The 23,481-nt window shown below is 42.1% G+C and overlaps 1 protein-coding gene across 2 annotated transcripts in view; it reads right to left on the minus strand.

The window, feature by feature from the left end:
• Nucleotides 1–23,481, minus strand: part of WDR7 (WD repeat domain 7) — a 106,488-nt gene that overhangs the window by 55,949 nt on the left and 27,058 nt on the right. The window contains exons 15-20 of one of the 2 annotated variants that reach the window (XM_086769588.1): nucleotides 20,233–21,002; nucleotides 19,572–19,660; nucleotides 16,299–16,388; nucleotides 14,654–14,772; nucleotides 13,602–13,725; nucleotides 7,112–7,225 (exon numbers count right to left, since the gene is read on the minus strand). In XM_086769588.1, the coding sequence (XP_086625714.1) occupies nucleotides 7,112–7,225; nucleotides 13,602–13,725; nucleotides 14,654–14,772; nucleotides 16,299–16,388; nucleotides 19,572–19,660; nucleotides 20,233–21,002 (1,306 nt within the window). The remainder of the gene's footprint in view (nucleotides 1–7,111; nucleotides 7,226–13,601; nucleotides 13,726–14,653; nucleotides 14,773–16,298; nucleotides 16,389–19,571; nucleotides 19,661–20,232; nucleotides 21,003–23,481) is intronic. The other variant, XM_086769589.1, reaches the window with a different exon arrangement.

Below are 23,481 nucleotides of genomic sequence, written 5' to 3' on the forward strand. Positions count from 1 at the left end.
TCCTTAAGAACATTCTGTAACACAAAAAATCACTGCCAAACACTTATTTGCAGGCAGCTCCTATGACGCTTTCCATCAGCCATCACCGGGAGAGGGGGGAAGCCTTCACAGCTGCAAAGGCACCAAACCTGCGCTTGGGGAACTGCGGCAGCAAATCAGTGGGTAGCGCTGAGCAAATCCTCACAATAAAGCAAGTTTTTCTATATAGAAATATTCAGGGGGGAAAGGAGAGCTTTTAGTAGCACAACAAAGAGGACTGAGACTGAGATGAGAGTTACAACTCAGCAGGAATTTTTTCTGCGCAGGGAGGGACTTTTCAGCACCGTTCCAGAGCCTTCCCGTTCCGCCTCCGAACGCCGGGTACGTCCTGTTATGACGGTACAGGTACACACACACATTTCAGATCTCCCCTGCACCTACAGATGGAAAGGGATTCCGCTGATACCATCAAATGTGTGTTTTAGTGCTTATCTGTTGCTTATTTAGCGATGTAGAGAGTCTCCAGACCGATATTCTTCAACAGTCATGAAAATCTTTATTCAAACTGCAGCAGACCTTACCTTTCAGTGAGATCATTTCAACCAGCGAAAGCAACCAGACTGGATTCCCGTTTGCTGCGTCACTAGCACCTATAAAAGCCAGGAACTGGAAAAGGAAACATCCCCTTGGGAGGCAGCTGCAGGTCTGCGCGGGAGCAAGGGGCAGCAGCAGGGAGCGAGGATGCCTAAGGGCTGTGCCGAGTCCACGTCGGCCCCACAGAAACCAAACGTCCTCGCCGCGGCAGAGGACCCCCAGGGCCGAGTCGGGGCGACGGATGACCCCAGGGAGCAGTTCCTGCCCCGCAGCAGGGCGAAGCTGCGGGCTGGTACAAGCAGGGAGGGACACGGCGCTGCCTTTCAGCCCACGCGATTTACACGCACGGCTTTATCGAGGGCTCCAGCGCTGAATACAGAACACACTCTATTTGGCTTTCAGTCAATTAAGCTTTAAGCTGTCAGCAAACAAGACTTTTAAGTTAATTTGGAATCACCACAAATCAAGTTGAAGGTTGTGAAAGGGCACGCTCACATGCCGGCATGAAAAAAGGCAGTTTAATTGCCTCTGAATAGCTATTATATGCTGCAATTGGCCTATTGAATCTTCGATGATCTATTTATTTATCAAAGTGCAAAGTCTGGTAAAAGAATGAAATGCATGAACTTTAATCATCTCTCTTGCGTAAGTATGTAAAATTAAAATTCTTTGCATATAAAAAGTACTATTGGAATGATAATCTTTGGGTACAGTTCAATGTATTCGCATTTTATCAGCTGAAATGTGAAAACAAACAATTTACAATACAATAAAGTATTACTTTCTTTTTTTTTTAAACTTCCATCAGGTTTTTCATCTGCTACGTAGATAACTGATGTTTTGAACGCACTAGCTTGAAAACCTGACCATCCAGAAGGTACAGAAAAATGCCAGAAAAACGCTGGGCGTTGGAAGGGGCTGTGCGGATGCTGCCGCACGTCCCACAGCCAGCACGGGAGCAGCGTTACCTGCGTTCGCTGCGCCTTACCGAGGCCTCAGAGCTCGCGTTGCAAGGGGCTTCCCTGCCCGCTGCCTCCTCAGGGAACCGTGCGGGGAGCAAAACTCCTGTGTCAAATACTAAAACAGAAAGACCAGCTGTCCCTTTGAAGGCATTCCTCAAACAGAAGAAAAACAAGACAGACTTTTTTGAAGCCTTGCCATGTCCCAAACACATCGCCCAGCAATGACAAACCAGAAACTGTTTTGACACTCTCGTACCCCAACCAGAAAAGCAAAGGCCCCACAGAGATGTAAAGCACGTGGCAGGAACATGCTTAACATCATTACACTATTTTTAGAACCAAAAAAAGAAAATCCAGAAAGTGCGAGACTTAAAAAGCTTCTGGTTGCAATGCTAACTAAAAATGAAACATAACAGAGTAAAAAGAAAACAAAACGTGGACTCTTAAGAATACTAGGAAAATGCATTTTAATACATTGCTTTTATAACCTGTGCCTCTTTAAAACTCCCCTTCCACACCTGAAAAAGTTCTTCTAAATAATTTTCTTTTGACTGTAATGATCTTTCCAAAGTCTCCGAGTTCAGGAACACATCCTGCTGAAGCGTTTCTGGCTAAAGGCACTGAGGGAAGATGAGCAGCCAGAAGTATACAATTAAGGTGTAAGTGTTTGTCTAAGACAGAGAGAACTAACTTGTCCCAACTTCATGCGATTTTTCAGAGTAACTGCGGGACAAAGGGAGACTGCGCACTGCTGGAAGACGACATCTGCCACCAAAACAACAGAAGAATTTCAGACAAGAGTCCCGGATTGATTTTCAAAGCACTGACGTGTAACGCATGCGATGATGCCAGCTTCCCACTTCCACGCACAACATAAGATGGTGTACGGGCTGGCACCACTCCAGTACACTGTGCGAAGCTTAGCTGTGGCCCCCGCCAGCTCCTCCTGCCGCTGCCCGGCCCGGCCGAGGACGGACCCTGCCGCCAGGCACCGCAGCACGGCCCGCAGCTCCCAACGCCGCAACTGCTGGGCTCCGTTCATTACAAACCAGCCTGCCAGCCTCCAAACCAACCATCCTTCCTGAAGGAGTCCCTCCCTAACGAATACACGGAGCGCTCCGCAGCGCCGACAGATGTCAGGCCCGTAACCCCGCACAGAGAGCGGAGCTCTTCCTGCCCTTTATGGGGCGACATCTGCTTGACTGGCAGATGCCCATGTCTTTTCTAATACATCCAGCTTTGCTGAAAAACTGTTTTACATGAATTACATTTCCTTAAAAAAAAGGAAATGTATTTTACCCATAACTTCATGCTTCCTTGTAGACAGCTAATTACAGGTTGCAGGAACCTAGATCCTCAATTAACCTGGTATGCGTTTCTCCAGGTGCTTCAGAATTCCTGTTAGTACACATGAAAATTCCATGAAAAATCAACTTTTACACGTTAAATAACCTGTGCCTGTGAATTCACATTCCATTTTAAATTGCCACAGAAAAGACCAAATGACAGAGATGAGTCAATGTGTATTTTCCATTTTCGCAATTAGCATCTGAAAGGGATGAGGTTTGCTTCAGATGATAAAACCTCGCTTTTCCAGAGTTTCACACAACAGCCAGTGCACGATATGGTAGGCGGTTTTCCAACGAGTGATTAAATACAAATTAAAAGCTTCTTTGATCTCTCTGTGGTGGGCTTCCGAGATACAAAACTGTACGCGACAGGGCCTGCGGAAGGTGCTCGGGTTCGGCCTAACCGACTTAAAGGAAACCCAGCAGGAACTTTGTCCAGAGACCGACTCTTTTGGCACCCTCATTGTGCTGAACAGTGGGCCGCTGGCTTGTTTGCTCGGGGTGGCAGATGGTGTCATTTGTTGTGTACCTCCACTCCACCCCAAATTTTCTGGCTGGTAACGGGAGGGACGCAACGGGCAACGGCACCTGTCGCTCCCGCTTCAAAGAGGTCCCACTCCGGTAGCGAGAGAGAGAACGAAGAGAAATCGCTAAAGTAGTCCAGAAGCTCAAAATATTATTAAAATGTTTTAAAAAGAAAAAAAGCATAGTATATTAAAAATACTACTCATTATGCACAAAAATAGATTTGTGAATATTGACAGAAAAGATTTAAAAGAATAAATTTTCAAGTTGATGAACACGTATCAGTAGCATTCCTAGATTTTATTTCCCGGATAAACTTTTGTGTGCGCACTACTGTAACTGCTGGAACCCTGCTGTGTCAGAAACAAGAGTGTTTGCAAAACACACAAGTCAGACGTAAGAGTCTGCTTGACCGAGACTCATTTTGGTTAAAGGACACTTTCAGAGCATTTATTTGCTGCCTTACCCTGCTCCAAGAAGTTTTCAAACAGATCTTCCTCTCTCTGTGCAAGGGATCACCAAGGGGCAAGAAGGCTCAGCATTATTTCCTCCCATTCCGTGCGCTAACGTGTGACGGCAGCACGCAGGAGAGGATGGACTGGACCAAACTGTAAGCCTCCACCTGCTTAAAGCAGTCCACGTCCGCCGTCTCCCAGCCTTTTGGAACGACAGATCCTCAGGAATAAGCCACATTTCAATTCCCCACTCTCCTGATGCGGCAGTTGACTACGCTGCATCGCAGCGTTTCCTCAGACGATAAACAATTCCAACACACACCTCCTCTTCCACCAAACCACGGCAGAGCTCGCTGCTGGGGGAGGCACAGCTCCATGAAGTGGTCCAGCACAGATTTAACAAACTTAAACACAGAGGTGGATTTCTGAAAACGTTTTCCCTACAAAACCGAGGCAGTCTGTATTTCTAAAGTCTTTGCATCTACTCCTACCTGGAGAACTAATTAGAACCACATTAATTCTAAACTTGCTCGAAGATTCTGCCAATTAGCTACACGAGCAATCCACACAATGTTTAGAATACAAATCACACTGGTCCCCACGTCATTTATTTTCATCACTAAGCCAACATTGCACAGCTCCCAGGCAAACGCTTCTGCAACCTCAAGTCACTTCCCTGAAGTCCTTCACTTCCAAAACAGCTCCACACAGCAAAGTGGGTGGATTTTTAAAGGCAGTCTATTTATGCTATTACATAATTTTGGATGTAAGTAAACAAATCTCTCTGCAGAGGCAGCGATGCACTGCAACGCTGACTTTTTCATCGCCTCTGTGACATCTGACCGTTTATCTGTGTTCAGCCATGTCCGTGTTTCACCACCCCTACAGATGCCGCCGCGCTTGTGCTAAAACACCAAGACAAATATTTGTGTTTCCAAATATGTAACAGTAATATATTGTTATTTTGTTTTTTTTTCCTTAAAATACTTTGATCTTCCTTATTTATTGGAAAATCATTTGCATTTCTAAAGTAAAAATTAGATGGTATCTTGGAGTCTGAAATTACACTGAAAATACAAATAGGTTACAAATTACAAAATTAAAAAAAAATACAAAAATAAATTTTGCAAAAGCCAATTTATCATTACGATGAACTGCAAAATGGTGACCACTGAAGCCAGTAGATTTTATGCCAACTCGGGGAAAAAACACTGTTGTCCACATGTGAATTATTTAAGCAAAACATCTGCTGTACTTTTAGTTATCCAGAAAAGCCTTTCATGCATTTAAGACAGCAATACAGACTGCTGCTGCGTTGGCAGGCTATTCTTGCAGGTATTTCCAGTGCATTTGAAGATTCAAGTGCACTGCAAATTTTCTAAATAACTCCTGCATCTGTGTTTTTAAATGCTTAAGAGGCATTTATTCAGTGTATTGCTGAAGTACTTTCCAGAAACAGGCTTCAGTGCTTTTCAGCCAGCTAAGCTAAAACACTTTAATCTCTGAAAGGACTCAAGTGAAAGCGATCCTTTTAAAAAACTACTTGGATAAATGAAAGCAGTTGGTGAATCTCAACTGGAGCTGAAAAAAATCCTGTTGACCACTGCACACCAGCATTACTTCGTGCAGGCAAATCAATAAATATCAGCCTCCATAGGACCACTACAGAAAGAAGTTGCATCATATTTTTAAGATAAGTTTAAATTGTCTCAAACCTCTTTGTTTTTGTATTCTACCAACACAAAGCTAATTGTATTCGGCTGTAGACTGAAATTTCATTTTTACTCAGGACATTTTTTAAAAGCTCAATTGCTTTTAATAACAGAAAGACTTCCTCTGCAAATAAAATTGTCACTACCAGACTCCAGGAACACAGCAGACAGCTTTCTGAAGCCTCAGAACTCAGTCTAGCACATTGCAAACAACCGCCCAGAACGCAGAGCTGACTGCATCAGAGCATCCCATCTTCAACCTCTCTCCGGTGAGAAGAACGTACGACATTGCAGAGGCAGAAAGCTGCCCCAGATACAACACAAACGTGTTCACAACACTACTACTGCTAAAGTCTCCAGAAAAAGATTCAGGTGGTCTCCAGCAGATGCGGAGCCAGGGAGGTATGTTCCTGAAGGAAACACTGACCTGGCGTACATGCTGGGGAAATCTGTGTTCCTGGGTACGCCGAAACCATGTATTAATTTATTCACGTTTTTTCTGAGGGTCCATCCTGCATTCATTGTGTTTTCTTAACAGGTCCTGCATCGTCCCCTAGCTGCTAAAGGCATTCCCAGCATCCCACCTCCCTCCCGGCTGTCTCCAGTTAGCCTTCCACCCCCAACCTGCGTTAGTGCTCCCTGCTCCAGCCAGGCTGCTCTTCCACCAGCAGCAATCCTGTCTCACGCGCCTTCAACCAGAGACTGGACCCAAAACCAGAGCTGTCATACTAACAGTCTTCAGGTCCGTAGAAATAACTAGTTTTCTTTTCGACTTTCACAAAAAAACGACACAAAGCTCAGACAAAAGAAACCCTACATAGCTTTCACGCTCTATAATCTGCAGTACGCTGGGCTAAAATCCATACTGTAGTCACTCAAATTCCAAGCATGCTGATATTGAGCACATATTGATATGACACTGCATAAATAAGCATGAAAAAAAAAAAAGGATAATTGCTTATAAATAAATGCATATTTTTGTATGGCCTGTCATTTCAGAATATGCCTTAATGGACCAGAACTCTTGACTCTACCTGCTCGTCTGTTTGAGTACTGTAGACATGAAATACGCTTGAACCCTGTGCGACAAACTAGCAGCACGCGCTTGTTGAAAAAAACCCTCAATTCAATCCAGCAGACTGATGGTAGCACCCTTACATTAGATCTTTCACCACGGTAAATAATTTAAAGGATAAGTATAAAGAATCACATAAAGCCTTCATTACTCAAGGACCGTAAGCTAAACGTGGCAGTTGCAGGCAGGCTTAAAAGCTCAAAACATAGATGAAAATATAATGATTCAGACGTAACACAATAATATTACAGCAGCTACAATTAAGCAGGTATTGAGATTTTGTCTACAGCTCTTCTCTACTTTTGAATCGCTTCATTTCTAATAACACACACTTCTTCATAAGCAGCCTTAGTATTTAATTTTCTCACGATAAATATGCTACTTGGCAGAAAGTATCCCATCTCCTCTGCACAGCACCTAGTATGTCAAAAAATAACGTATTCGGTATATTAACGCTCACCTGCTGTGATGTCATCGTCAACCAGATCGTGCTCTTCTTCCTGGACTTTGGCTTCCGTTCCCAGCGAATCCGGGCTTGCGCTACCCGTTTGAATGGCTTCTGTGGTTACCCCAGCTGAAAGAAACAGCAAAACGCCCACAGAAAAGTCAGTGATTTTGGTAGATAACATCCTTAGATCCAGAAAAAAGGTAATTATCTTCAGATATTCTGTACCGTGTAATGTAAATCTATGAAACACAGGTAAAGCAAAGAGCAATTATTTTCTGGTTTCCCTTCCTACTGTTCGCAGGCTTTTCACAAACTTAGCCTTTAAAAATCTTTTCAGAGCATGTTAATTCAGCTGTCTCATTCCATCTCATTCGGGCTGGGATGCACCTGTTAGTTGCTATTAGAAATTAAATAACGGACATCAAATCACATAACACCCCGTGACTGAAGCTGTAAGTCAGCGGTTTACACTCTGCCCAGTTATAATCTTTAATTATTCCCTGTATGAGCCTTACCACAGTTCAATCAAGGCATTATCAAAAGAAGTGCTTTGCTAAGGGTGAAAAAGCACAGCCTCACAAATAGTCTTCCCAAAGAGCTTTATGAAAGCTAAAAAGCAGAGTGACGGGATGCCCTGATAAGACTTCTTTCCTCCTCCTCTATGCCAGCCTATACCATCAAAAATTCTATTCTATCAAGAGATTGCTGCTTTACTGATTGCAACACTAGGTTTGCAATCCACAGGGGCATTAAGTCCCCGTTAAAAAAAGGACCAGGGCCCTCTGCCAGCACCAACCAAGCCTCAGGAAGAAAGGAAGTCTCCGTAAACAACGCTGCCTTGCAGAAGGCAGACAGCTCTCGCTGACCAACGCAAGCGGGGGTGGCAAACTGCCCACTCTACCCGCTGCGGCTCCTCTTCTGGTGTCAGATCGTCTTTATGAAATCACTAACGTGCACTACACCAGTTCTCAGCCGTTCTCATGTAATACCTTGCTAGGCTTTTCCAAACATCGGAATATATTAACAAATCATGAGGACGGAATCTGTCAGCTGCGTATGAGGAGGTTTGTGAATCCACACCTGAAAGCCATTTAACTCTGGCTCGTCTTTAAACCAGTGCAGAAATATTGACGTTCTCCCAAGTATTCCAGATTTTACCTTTTTTTAGTACTGTTTTTAAACACTAATTATTCACAGCAAAGTAAGTACTTACACCTTGTGATAACAGAGCGATTGTCCGACAGCGATTTCTAACCTTACTTTGACACAACCGCTTTATAAAGAAACCAGTTCCTTTCAGTGACTTTCTGAACATCCTTCTCCTCGTGTCAACATGTACAAAACCCAGTGACAACACACCCCCAGACTGGAACGCACTGCCAGATCAATCGCGTATCACTTCATTAAGCAAGCTGGAACGACTGCGCAGAGCTCACATGCGATTACAAACTGCACGTGAACCTTATTCAGGGCACTTTGAAAAACAACGAGCTCACCGTTACGGTGCAGCCGCCGCAGCCCGCGAGCATCTCTCAACCAGCTTCCGTATGGACACTAGGATGCCAGCACCACTTCATCCAAACGCTTCTTGGGCTTCCCCTCCAAGCCCCTGCTATTTGCAAGCACTACTGTGTATTTGCGTGTTGCGTTGCAGTTAGCACAAGAAGCTGCAAATCTCCGCAGGCATAGCAAGCGCCTAGTTCTTCCCCAAATACCACTTCCACTCTCTAAAATGCTTTGATTTCTTTCCACCCCAGAGAAGGGTGAAGAGTTTTGCACACCTTTCGAAAACCGTAGTACGAAGGCTCTGACCGATGAGCTTTCATCTCAGAGGGAGCATCCTCTGTGGCTGAGCACCCGAGTCGGTAGAGCCAAGGGTCCAGCAGTCCCTGAACAGTAGGTTTAGGCTGGGCCAAATTCAAAGCCTTTGATTTATTTATTTATTTATTATCACACCTCTTTCCCTGCTTTCCAGCCCTGAGTTGCTGAAAAGAGGCTGACTTGCTGTATTAGATGTAATAGAAGGAAATAAGTGCCTTTGCATGAGTCGATTCTATGTACAGTGTATAAAAAAATTAGAAAAGTTTATTACAATTTTATACAGTTAAAATAAAAATTTAAGGTAAAAAAAAAAAAAATCTGTTTAATCAGAATGACTAAACATTCCCCACACAAAACACTGAATGGATAAAGCCATCAGGGGAGAAAAAAAGCCTTTACACAAATACATCAGGCAATAAATTATTTCCCTGCAATGAAAACCCAGTAAGACACAACATGTATTCCTGGACACAAGTGTTTTCCCATAGTTCACCAAAAATGTCTTAGAAAGACACTTTACAAGTGTAAAGATCATAAACCCCTGAATGTATTGGAAACAAGCCAGCTGACATATTAGAAGATACTGGAAAATCAAGATATATTTGTATTAGACACTTACGCCATTATTACAATTCACAGCTTACTGCGGCATCTTAAATTAATTATTCCTTTAATACACTAAAACATTGCAGCACCACATTATTTGCCTCGCTACTTCGTGCTCTTTTAAGTCAAGGCTTGCACGAGTAAGATGATCAACCACGTACAGAAACAGCAATGTCTTTGGGGTCCAGTCAAACTATCCTTACTCAATGAACACTCCCATTTAAATCGATGCAAGCTTAATTAAGTTTTACTCAATTAATCTGGCTTTAAATAAAACTTTAACAGCAATATAAGCCTACTAGAAACACATTAATAAAAACTGACAATGGCATCGTTGTTCGACTTCTCATATTTATTTTGCTTTCCAGCAATACCACAGATCATTACTCGATGTAGTTGAAAGAGACACAATTTCTGAGTGTCTATTTAAATTCCTTTACCTGAACGAACGGGTTTTTGGCAATACGGGAAGCAAGAGAAGCGCCTGTACCTAATTTTGGGGCAGCACGTACAGCAGATTTCCGCAGAGCCCGCCCAGCGCTGCCCGCAGCCCGTGACGGGTGGCCTCGCATTAATTCACTCCACACTCCGATCGATCCCGGGCAGCTCCCAGCCGCCCCGCGCGCTGCCTGGCTGCCGGCTCCATCCGCATCCCGCACGCACACAAAGGCCGGGGCCAGACAACCTTTTGCTTTCCGTTAAAGCCGTAGTAGCCATTTTTCTATCCCGTACTGAAGAAGATATCTGTCCCTCCAGGGCTGGGAGGACAGACCCACCACCAAGAGCCTGCAGGTCTCCAGCTGCACAGAGCCCTTCGAAACAATGCTGAAGGCATTTTAAGAAAACATTGCACTGCCAAGGTAAAATAAATAAACAAAAGGAACATAATAGAAACAACATTCAGCAAAGAGACTCCTTTATAAACAAAATTTAACTAGCAGAATTCATTTTGACGCTGAAGATAGCTCTTGCTCTTAAAAATAAGCAGGTAGAAAAGGCAGTAGCATTTCCCCTTTTTGAACTTCACCCGAAAACACGTTCCTGTGGCAAACGCCCCCCAGGCTACGCGGCACTGCAGAAACAATTGCACGCTGGGAAAATGAGGAGCAGATAAGGCCACGGCAAATATTTACAGTCGCGTGACATCATTGTAGCAGATATAAGAGGAAGCTCTGAAAGCTTAACTGTTTTCCTCCCCGTGGGAGCCTGAGAAACACCAACACCTGCAAGGCCTCTCTTCAGTTTAATTCACAGCATCACTTGTACATCCATTCCCATTTGATGCGGGGTCAACAAGCCGACATGCCAATTCTGGATTCGAAGGCCCAAATAAAACAAAGATTTATTGTTCTCCCTACAAGGAGACGTGAAACTAAGCCTAACGCGTCCCAACACCTGAAACGCAATCCGCGCGATGCCGAAGCCGCGCTGGCAGCTGTGAGTGAGCCGCTGGGCACAGCAAGAGCATAATGGGGGGTGGTCCCCACTGCGCAAGCTGGTGCTGTGCTGCCAGACCCACAAAAGAGAAGATCTGCTTGGCTTTCTCCCTGCTCCTTCACCCTGCCATCTACAGGGGGCCAATAATCTCTCTCGCTTCGGTTGGAAGATCATTAAAAAAAGATAACCCTGTGCAAATTCGCCTGTCTTTCAAGCCTCCTGCATGCATTTCACCAAATTCTGGGAGATATGCCAGTTGCTTGATCTGTACCAGTCAGGTCACGTCCCAGAGTTGCTACTGGATCTGAGCACCGAATACACAACCAGGAAAAAGATTTCATCTGTTTGCTAGTACCACACGCTCAATCCATTCAAGAGCCAGGTGAATGTACATGACAGTGTCTTACATCAGCAGCAAGCTTCTGTTAGTGATTACCCTTTGTTTTAATTAAAACAGACTTGTTATGTGCAAGAGAATCACTGTTTCCACATCGTGGATGTAAGAACTGTTGCACAGTAATAACACATGCTGGACCCGAAAATGTATGCCCCTGACAATAGTTTATGTCCCTATATCAAGATGCAAAAGAGGGAGAAGTGGAGGATGAAGAAATCAAAGTAGTATTTCTTTATCTTCCATATTTCTTCTCCTTACTTTCCTAGAATAAAACTAACCTTTTCAGAAGTCAATTGTATCCTTTTTGGCCATCCTAAAGAATTCTTGTCCCCTTCAATTCCTCCCCAGACCTTTAAAAAACATGTCAGTTTTTAATCATGCCTTACAGCGTAACCAACATGCAGACTTTGCTCTACCCACAACAGCAACATTGGCAGCTCCTTGTTTTGTCCCTCGCTTCTGATACCATAATTATCCTTCTCCAGGGTGCCAGCCTCTTTGCGCACATTCACACAGACAATAACCAATGCCCCTCAGCCCTGGCATTCAGGAGACCACAAACTCTGTAACCTTAATTCACACAGTTTTCAGCACTGTTAATATAAAAAAAGTAATTCCAATTTGCTAGTTGTGACCTTTTTTAAAGGTTTTCAATAGCAGTGCTTCCACAACACTGAATATTTACATTCAAGTCATTCAACCATGCTCAGCTGATTTCTCTATTTTATATTTTCTTCCTGTGTTTTAAAACTTTCTTGCTCTGATAGCTAAGCACATCCTAATTTAGTGTTAAAACAAATGCTATGCTTTGATTTGCTAATGACTAACATAAAGGCCAAAATACCGCTGTATGTAAATTTGAATTGAATGCACTAAAAAACGCTCAAGTTTTTTCTGAAACCCTGACTATTGCTATAAAAACGCACGCCACGCTTCTAACCCGAGCACAAATATAAGCACAAGAGGCAGAACAAAATGTTATGCTTCCAACTGATGCACACTCTTTAAAACTTTCAAAAATAATTGTTTAAGTAATGAGAAGTACCAGAAATAGCAAATTATCAGAAGTAACAGGGATTACCGGTTGTTGTCAAGTACCTTAAAAAGAAGTTTATTTTTTGGAAAAAAGCAAATGGCTACAGCAGGCACTGGAGTGGTTCAGAAACCCCTCACCAACACAATCATGTCTGTAACCTTGTACCCAACAAGGTCATTCATCAGCACCCCAGAGAAAAGAAATTCGTAATCACCAACAGTTGCTAGAGCAGCTACTCCTGAGAGTAAAGGGGAACTACGGCTGTATTTTACACACTGAGTACAACTGGCCTCAGAAGATGATCAATTAAAAAATCATCCTAATATAGAAAATGGCACAAAACCCTATCAGTATGAATGAAGGCTCTTTGACATCTATACACAACACACTTACACTTATTATTCACTGCCTGGCTGCACATCTAACTGTGCAGCAACATCCCCGTAACAAGGCAAACGCTACATGCCTAAAGGCTGTAATTAACAACAGCTTAGTCTCGCCAACAAATTCTCAACATCACCTTAAAGGATGGTGTTGCATGTAATTTATGCATTCAATTTAGATTTAATAAGATTATTACACATCTCTCAAAAATCAATTGGTGTTTAATAGAGATCTTTCTCTGTACAGAAACTACATTCAGTGCAAAAAGAATCTTACCTTAAGAATGAAGAGCACCTACAACTTAAAAGCAAACACTCTCATGCATGAAAATATAAATTTTTGCTGGTTTGTTATATAAGGCAGCCACATTTGGACGTTATTCTATAACGGCAAGTTTCTAGACGGATAATTGAATGAAGAATCTCATGATGCTGACAGATCTTCCAAGAATATACTCCTAGAGTCTGTACCATCTTTGCTTTAATAACAATGAATAAAACGAAAATAGGTGTTTTGGAAATGAAACGCCAAACTACAGCCTAGCCCCTCAACAAGAGGGACAGCCTTTGCAAAAGACACTGCCATCCCAGCGAGATGTACTGAAGCGTTCAATTCACCTGACCGACGCTAGTGACGTTATGTGACCTGCCAGTTGTGAAACTTCTTTGAGAATTTCAAGAAACTTTTTTCTATATAACTCTAGATTTCTCCCCTACAATTTTGCCCTAGATTAGTAGTGCTGTTCATAATTTTGTGTACAAAATGCCTTTTCTTTTATCTAGCAACCAAGTTGTTTTGGGGTTTAACACAGCATTACTTACGCGATATAACGCTGTCAATGTACTGTGGTAAATAAGGAGCCCACGCATCGATGGTTTCTTTCCGACCTGCCTGCTCTATTCTTCTCAGTTCTGCTAGCAACAGGGCCTGGGCAGCTTCTCTTACCTGTAAAGCCAACAGGAACGTCAGACAAACTCAGATATCAAGTACACCAACAAATACAAAATATCACCTTGTACTATATGTCCCGCATTAATATCACTTGTTCCACCTGAAGAGTTCCTAAGTCCACATTTGTAAATACACATATTATTTTTGGTCTAAAAGACTTAACGCATAAGGAAGTGATTTGATCAAGGTAAAATAAAAAATTGTGGACAAACAGAACATAAATATGCTACTCTGACACCTAAGGATATCCAGCAACCGGACTTCTGTTGCTTACAAAGTTTAACGAGTTTCAAAATAAAGACCCTCTCGGAAAACCATCTCACAGTACATCCTGTCTAGCAAAGAACAGGCAATCAGGCAGCAAAAACCACACTCCCAGTTAAGTTACAGGGCCGCTGAGGACCCACAGTCCACAACCCGGCTCTGTCACTCCTTTCCTACTTGAAAAGCCGCACGGTCAACAGATTTTTTGCCACAACAGCACAGGTGTAGTGTTAGGGCCCGCTAGTCATTTATCAAACAGCTGGGTGACAAACCCTTTACTGGCTGCTGTATACACGCGCCAAGAAATAAAGCGTCTCAGCAGTCTCTTGGAAAATACAGCCTAGTTTTTAAAATGCTAATAAGGTTCTTAACAGAATCATGAAAGCTTTTTAATCCAATAAGATATGTACAGCATCCAGAAGGTAAAACCTCCTCATATATATTTATATATATATTTTTATATATATTTATATATGATCACTTTTTCAGCATTTTGACAGGTTAAATGGAAGACTAGCTTACTGAATCTGAAATAAAAACTGCAGGAATTTGTGTCAGAAAAGAATTACTTATTTTTTGTATTAAGGGAAAACGTGACCTGTAAAAGACAACATGAAACCAAAAACACCTAGCAGTACAAAATTCCTACTGAAGTCACCTCCAAGCATCGATCCTGCCACCTGCGAGCCAGCATCTCCAGAAGAGGAGGTCTGAATTTATCCAGTCCCAACAGGTCGGGGAGCATCACGCAGTGCATAGCGGCCAGCTGGCTCCAGCCTGGGAAAACACATCGCAACAGGGAGGTAAGCGTCATCAACACTACAGCAATTTCAAGTTCAAAATGCCATCAAGTAAATTTACTGACCCAGTACGCAGTAGGTACACACGTCCCTGAAAGTATTATAGCCATTTCTGCCAAAAGCATAGGCCACGGTTCTGAGTTGACGCCCTGTTCAAACCACACTACGCGTGACTTATCACGACATTTAGTGTCCTACGTGCAAGTGCGATAGAACTCGGCTGCAGAAAACTCAGCACAGGAACTACCGCCAGAAAGATTGCACTGAAGTTTCGGTCCCATTTTAAAAGGTATGCAAATGCGTACCAGCACACGTTGGTCTGCTACCCTTATCTTTCCATCACAACCTTATTTCAACAAGCCGGCTCCGGGTGCAGCCATCCTACAGGCCTGCAATACTGCGTAGTTAAAAGCAGTAAAGATAAGCGTATCAAGCGCAAACAACACAGCTTGTATAAATGCTTGTGAAGTACCCCAAGTAAAAGAATTTCTAGTCTCGTGCTCTATATTGACTTGAGAAACCGGAGAAATAGTTCAGGTGAGCGTATAGATCTCTATTTTTAAATTGTCAGCAATATTGAGTATATAAAAAAAAATAAATATTTTAACTAATAAAGCTCTTCATGGTGCTACAAGAAAATGAATCATTATGTCAATTGTCCTTAAAGAAAAAAAGGATTAAAAAGAGGAATTCCCAATTTAAGAGCGTTCTGTTTCTACTACTCGAGATGCATGAAAGCAGGACTTTATAGCTTAGTAAAAAGGGCACAAAAATTCTCATTTAAAGCAGCTTGCCTACAGGAATACAAGGTGGTTTGTTTGTTCTTTATGCCAATCTTTTTTGCAGAAAGACATTCTTTATAATGCTGATAAATATTTACTTTTTTAAAAAATCATCCCCAAGGCAAAACCAAAGTGGTTTAAATAAACACTACGTGTTCACCAACACCAAGAATAAAATTTAAATGACACGAAACTGATTTTGTTTGCTTCATTTCAAAAGGAGCATCACATTTGTAGGCTTTCAAGTTGTGACGCGGAGTACATGCGCCGGCAGGAGTGGAAGATCTGTCCCCTGCCCACCCCGGCAGGTCTGAGGGCTCCAGGGGGGACACGGCACGTGCAGGGAATGCACACAGAACACGCGGGTATTGTGGCTTCTCTCCTTCACGTACTACCGACGGCTAAAGGCACAGGGATTTTTCCCAACTTAAGAAGGGCTGAGATTTTTTGTCAAAAAGACAACAGCAAACGCAAACAAGATCTGAAATACCATCTTTGATACGCTAGTTGAGAACTGAACGTACAGACTGGACTTGCTCACCCTCTACCAGCATTAACGGCAAAGTAAACCAAAATAAACTCATCGCCTCTCTTTTTCGAAAAAAATAAAATAAAAAAAAAATATTCCTACATAGATCAAATTAAAGTCATGTCACAACAATGATAAGGAACATTAGTTGAAAGTAAAAGACAAATAGCTAGAAAAGTGAGGAAAGAATACCTTCATTGACTAAGAAACAGGTATGTAAAGGAGGAGCAGTGTCAGAGCCAGAGTGACCAGCTTCAGTGCTAGAGGAGACAGCAGGAGCAACTTGCAGAGGAAAGAAGAAGAAAGAAAGAGAAAAAAAAAAAAAAAGGAAAGTGAGGACAGCAGCTTCTGAAAAACAGATTAGTATCACTAAAGAATGAAAAACAAAACTGGAGGAAACTGGTAATATCAAACTTAAAAAAAAATTCCAGGTTTTACAAGAAGTGCAATGCCAGGGAAAGGAAGGTATGCACAGAAACACAGATACACGCACAGAAACTCGCGTGCTGCGAACAGAGTACCTGTAAATAAAGAGGCTACGCGTATGCCTTTAGATTGCTAGATCTGGTTGGACAGCACGGTTGACTGAGTTTTAAAACCAGGAATTTTTCTTCTTCTTGTGCTTCTCCCATATTTAGACAGATCCGGAATTTGCATTACTCATTAAAAACCCCAGAAATAACCCCTTTTAAATCTGGGCTGCCCCATCTGTCACTCCAAAATGTCGCTGAGCGTATTACTGAGGGGTGGTTTCAATGCAGGTTCATTTTAAATGTGTCCCCATTCAAGTCATGTTAAGCCTCTCCCAAAGGAAGGGCTGAAAACCTAAAGCAGAGGCTTACAGAGCGTACAGGGGAGGAGTACAGGCAAGCAGACACAGAAGAGCAGAGCCCAAGCACGTTACCCAGAGCAGTACCTGTGACATTTATTTCATAAACTGCATCACTTTTTGGTGCAAATGTCACTGAAAAGCAGGTCTAAACATTACACTCCCACTAATGCTTCGTGACTTAACATTACCACATGAAAAGCTGCGCAGACCTTATGGCATACACATGCTACAACCCCAGGTCAAGGCGGAGATCTAGAGGTCACTATCTGACACTTCCTTCCTATACAGAAATTACCATATGTCATGCACAAGCATCTTCAAATTAATCCCCCTCTTTTATTCCGTTGCAGAACAACAATGGGTTCAAGCTCCCGAACCAATTAAGCATTGTCTTCTGAATGGTCTGTTTGCTTTTCACGCAGTGAACTTCTTTTGTCACTGTGGGACATCTGCATCAAAACTACTTTTTCCGTACTTCCCGCACAAACGCATCACGATGGCACGCGCACAGTGACAGGATGGCTGCCGTAAATCACTCATGACAGCAAAACCTACTTTCAGGAGATGTTATTAAAAAGCCATTTATTTTACGAAAAATATTGTTTTTAAAAACACAAACCCACCCCATACTGGAACTGAAGGCTTACTCTGAAGTTCCTGTTCTGCCTCATTTTGTTGTCATTGACAGCTCCCTTCCAAGGTCGGTAATTACAACAATCGCTGCAATGGAAACAGCTGGCCCCGTAGCCGAGGAGCAGGGAGCTGTGCTCATCCCAGGACAAATACAGGTCAAACCGATGCAGATCAAGCACGTCATAACACGCATCTAATTGATTTTTAAGAACAAAAGCACTAGAAATTTAGGAGCAGTGAGAAGTTCACACGGGGGTGTAAAGGTAAGACACGGAGGAAACCCATGACCTAGGAGTAACTTAGAAACAAACCCATCTTCCCCCAAGAGCGTGCAAGACGTGCCTCCAGACACAGGACAAGATGACAATTTAGGAACAGAAGTGTTTTTCTGTATTTTTGACAGCACACAGAATTTCATTTTTATCAATTGTTTCTCATGAAGTTACAAGTATTTCCACTGGGTAACTGAAGTATGTCTATCCCCCTAATTAGCAAAGCTATCTCAAAAAAACCCAAAAAAAACCCATAGTTGTCATTCAGGAAAGAAAAACTGTAATGGAACTGTATCTTTAAAAGCTAAACACAGACACAGACCTTCTCTGTGACAAGTATGTTCTTTCTCACATTGAATTTGCTATGAACACACCATCTCGGAGAAATCCTGACCTTTCAAATAACTATCTTTCAAAGAGGAAAAGTAAAGGGCTGTAAAAAAAAAAAAAAAAAAAAAAAAAAAACAAACCAAAAAAACCCCAAACTTAAACCCAACCAAACAAAAACCAAAAAAGCCCCACGTGTTGAAACAAAAGCCCTGATCATTTTCATTTCTGCTTGTTGTTATTGACTGCTGCTTCTCTGTTGATGTAGCACCCTTGATAATGAAAAGAAGGTTGAAGCGTACCACTCCTGAAACTGATCTTCCCTTTCCAACCAAAGAGCGCAGTAAATTAATATTTACATTTAGGAAAAGAATAAATACACATAAATGCTGCTGACAGGCAAATTTCCTCAGATATAAACATCTCCCTTTTTTGCATGTGAGTGAAGAAAATCACGCAGTTGATGTGTAAGTTACCTGCTGTGCTTACTAGCTCTCTAACACAGGAGCAGTTCCACAGTTTAAAGACACTTTTAAATGTACATCTATCTTTAATGTACATCTTGAAAGATTGTACACTGCAGTAAATACCACAGTGGCCAAGTAATTGCATTCTGCAAAACGTAATCATTTTACAGATCTGTATTCATACAGCTCGGAGAGACAAAGTTTTAACAGTTAACAGTTAAAAATAAAGAGATAATTGCAGTTTTCAGAGGAAATTTCAAGTCAGTCCTGAAGGATATCTGCTTCACAGATTATTTAAATTATAATCAAATACAAAATGGAAAAAAAGAACAACCTTTCCTCTTCCGCCCTACAGTATGTGCACACAGCTGGGCTCGTATCCACAAAAATCCCAAAGAACTGTGAAGAGTATGGCTGTGTACACCTTGCCTCTTTGATTCACCGTACAGCGAAACAAGCGTGACAAAGGCTACACATACACATTCTCCTCCGGCCACAGCCAACCTTCAGCTGGTCCCGCCCCTGCAAGGGATGAAAACAGCAGCAGCGGCAGCAGCAGTGTTAAAATAATTTCCTCCTCCTTCGTAAAAAGGAGAGGAAATGCATACATACTACTTAGGTGCATCAACTAAAGCATGAAGGTTAATTACACGCATAACATTTTTGTATGGTCTGTACAGCCCTTCGTTAGAGACTTTAAACCTCTTACTATCACCCCACAACCAGAATGTTTCGGAGCACTTAAAATATGCAAAAATTCATTGTCAGCGAATGACTTTCCTAACAAGCTCTTAGTCATTAAAGTCTTTACCTAGAATACTACACTGCTTTTTCCTCCCACGTAGAAACTAGCAGTATTTTTGTCACTTGGTAGGAAGGTGATCACTTCAGTGTCAATGACACATCACATTGTTCCAAAGTAAGTGATTTTTACCTTGCTTAATTTGTCCTTGGGCCACATGACTTGAAATTGAAGGAGGTGCCTTCACTTTTGACATCTCAGGAGTGCCTGGCCTAGGTGGCCTAAACACAAGATATACATGAAGGGGGAGAACAATAGGATAGGAGAGAGAAGAAAAAAACAAACCAACAACAGAAAGAGAGAGAGATTATTTGCTAAAGATACCGTGACTAAACAAAATTTGAAAAGCAATCCTATACATTTTGTGTCAAATTTATTGGGTTTTATCTCACTTACAACTCCTAGCTAAGCTTATTTTTTGGTGATAAGAAGTTCATCCGCATGTTTTCATTTATTTAGAATTTGACCTACTCACGATAAAAACTCTTTAAGAACAATACACACTAAAAAGGAGGAGAAAAGTGGCCTCTCAGACCCACCAGCACATAGGCTAGTACAAGTTCAGGTTCTATTAACATTGTAAGTCATGTAACTCAATTCAAAGCAATACAGTTATCTTGGCACAAAATACTGCGTTCAATAAAAGAAATACACTCAGTTCCCTCTAGTACCTAAGGTTTTCATAGCCATTTAAGACATCAAACTCCACAGTAATATCAAACAAAATGAAATCCTGCATTAAAACAGAGACTCAAAGAAAGTTATCACAAGTTCAACTGAATATTTGCCGTACCTGGTTGGTCCTTTCTTCATGTGGTCTCCGATAAAGGTTGCATTGGTCATACTCATGAGTGTGTTGGCCAGGGAGATAACAGAGAGGAGATGCTGAGTGGTGACGGCGCGCGACACACCGTATGTCCCCTTTCCCAGTCCCTCTGTAATGGACATTTTCCTTCCTAACTCCACACCGTCATATGATGGTTTGCCTACAGGCTGATTGTAGCCAGGAAGCATCAGAGACATGTGGCCTCCTCTAGAGAGGAGGCCGAAGGACACCGAACAGTGTGGCTTGAGCATCCCAAGACGATCAAGGCAAAGATCATCTAGAACAGAATTCAGGCCCCAGGCATGAAGACAGGACATAAAAAGCTTTGCGGTATCCATGGTTAGATTATACTCTAATAAAGTTAGCGGTTTAGATTTGCTAGAGCGATATTCTGGGTCACCGTCTTCTCTCCTCTGCCTTATCGATTCTTCATCCTCATCATCATCATCAAGAAGATGCTCTTTTATATTCTCTTTGATTGTTTCCTTGACCTGCTGGAAGAGGACGGCTGCACGTTTACCAGTCAAAAAGGAGCCTCCTTTGTCAGACCCGCTGGAGGCTTTCTGTAAATTCTCCGGAGAGATGAGTGCAGTGTTCGGTCTGGAGGCCTCCTCAGTCAGCAGCTGAATAATCAGGGCTTCTACGTCAAAGAACAGCACGTGTATATCGGGATCGGTTAAGTTAGTCTTTATAGCTTGAACCATCAGGGAGTTATGAGAATATTTCGGTAAATTCCCCTGAAAACAAGGAAAAAAAAAAAAAGAAAAAAAGAAAAAAATTTGAAATGTTAATTGGTTTACTTTCTTAATCCTTTTCACAAAGTTAATTCACAAATTAAGGAAGCAGTGGATGATCAGAAGTCTGAAAAGTCACATAAGGATAAAACACATTACAAACATTATGAAAATAAAAGTGAAGAATTTTACAGCACTTTTCACGTTGTCAGGAATTCCAGACTCGTGATGAAGTGTTATGTCCCTAAAATACAGAAGGTGATCTGATAAATAGAGCTCTCTAAATAAGAGAGAGGTTCAAGTTTATTTCTCATGAATTCTAAAAGATAACTGTTATACTGCAAGGAATAACAACATTTCAATGTATTTATTTTGTTATTAATCTTAAAATACATTAACTATGTCATATTTGGATACTTAAGTATAGCATCAGCTTATGCCATGGGACAATAAGCTACTAATACATTTGTCCAGATATGCAATTAGTGTGTCACTTGTTGTTCACTCCTCCGCTGAAACCAAGCTGTCCAAAAGAGGCTCACTACCCGAGTTGCCGGCAAGAGCAGCTGACGATCCGGTCACAGCCTTTGTGGTTCATTTCTGAGTGCTGCTTTGGAGCAACTCCAGAATAACCTCTCCCCTTGCCTCTTCCACAGCAAGAGGCCCAGGGGAAAAAACCCAGTAAGAAACTGCTCCTTTAATCCTGCCCAAACATAACACGCAGAGTCTGTTTATCTAACGTAATCCACTGCGTCAGTTTTATTTGATAGTGTAATCCTAATTTTTTACCACACTAATAGTTTAATATGCAGATTCTTAATTTTAAGGCTGCTGAATACTTTGCTTACAGAGAACAAACACCCCTGTATTTTTTACTGCTGGGTGAAGTGGAGAAGAGCAGGTGCAGTTATTGGTTTGCTTGCTGCGCTCACTTGTTCTTGCTCACTTTCAGAGGATGATTCTCAACAAATACACATAAATATCTTACATGACTCCAACGCACTGTTCTGTAACAAACCAACCAACCAGGTACCAAAGTGTGTGCACACACAGAGGGCAATACTCAAAACACATCAAAAGACTCCCCGACAACAAAATGCAGACCTGGCAAAATCTTCAATACCATCAGCAATTCCACTAGAATCAACTCATTTTTTATTTCTGCCTTTCCTAAAGTTAAAATTCATTTCACTTACGTAACAAAGTTAAGGCATTACCAGAAGGAAAACTCACATTTGGTCACAGGGATCAGGAAAGAAAAATTAAACAGAGACCATCCTGCTGGCTCCCTGCTCTTACATTTCACAGAGGAGCTGCAGCGCAGGCTAGTTCACCGTGCCGGACAAACAGCCAGGGCCTGGCGCGAGCAGCGCTACAGCAAATAGCCAAGTTCTGCTCCTTCTCCTGTGCTCAACTCCGAGAGCAAATAAACTACCCTTGTTAAATAAATCTGCCATGAGAAGCACAGAATGGATAACTGAAACCAGAATGGAAATAATCAAATGTCAATAAGTAATAGCTGCAAATTATGTTCTACAATGCACTGATTTATTCAGTTATTCCTTATTTATTTAAAATATCCAGTTATTTCCCCAGAATGGAATGTAGGTAACTTTTTATAGAATGGTTTCCGGTAATGGTCACAACGGTAAAATCAAAAGCAACAACAAACCAAAATATTTTATCTATTAATCATCCTTGGCCTCTGGAATAGAACACGTTTTGCTGTGTTACACACTGTGCCTTTGTAGGTAGCAATACCTTCATCAGATGTGAGGAACCTGCACGTAAAACCCACGTTTGCGCAGCACGTACAAGCGCAGTGTTCAGAGTTACGTATGTGAACAGCCGTACTGGACGCAGCAGGAACAGCAGCATGTGTGGCTGAGCACACGTATGTTGGTAGAAACATGATGGTGGTGCTCTAAGGAACACTCTCCACAAGTGATATTTCTTTTCCAAACAGTATATAACAGAAGGCAAAATAAACAAGCGACAAAAGCCAAGGCAGCAGGCTGCTGGGAGCAGAGCTCTGCTGCTCTCTGCTGCTCACAGCCCAGACTACCACATCAGCCTGCATCAACGCGAGGGGAAAAAAAAAAAAAAAAAAAAAAAAAAAAAAAAGCTGGTTTTGTTTGGACCCAGGTCACATTTTTGAAAGGCATTGACTAGCTAAACAAATTTAATAGCTGTCTACTCTGCCAGGTCTTTCTTAGAAAACCAGTTGTGATGAATATTGCAATCACCAATACGAGCAAGTGTAAGCAGGACACCACCACAGAATCGCTAAGGGTGGCGACGCTCTAATCCAACCCCCTGCTCAGAGCAGCATCGGGCAAGGAAAGCCTCTTACATACTTCTCTAATACACAACTCTAAGGATATTTTTCCCAGTTGCCTTCAAGATAATATTGCACTTCCTTCCGTTAATCTTTAACGGAAAGATGAAAATTTACAAGTCAGGCTCATAATCTTTCCGTGAC

The sequence above is a fragment of the Chlamydotis macqueenii genome, chromosome W (assembly GCF_036417535.1).
Source record: "Chlamydotis macqueenii isolate bChlMac1 chromosome W, bChlMac1.mat, whole genome shotgun sequence".
In the NCBI taxonomy this organism is placed as follows: Eukaryota; Metazoa; Chordata; class Aves; order Otidiformes; family Otididae; genus Chlamydotis; species Chlamydotis macqueenii.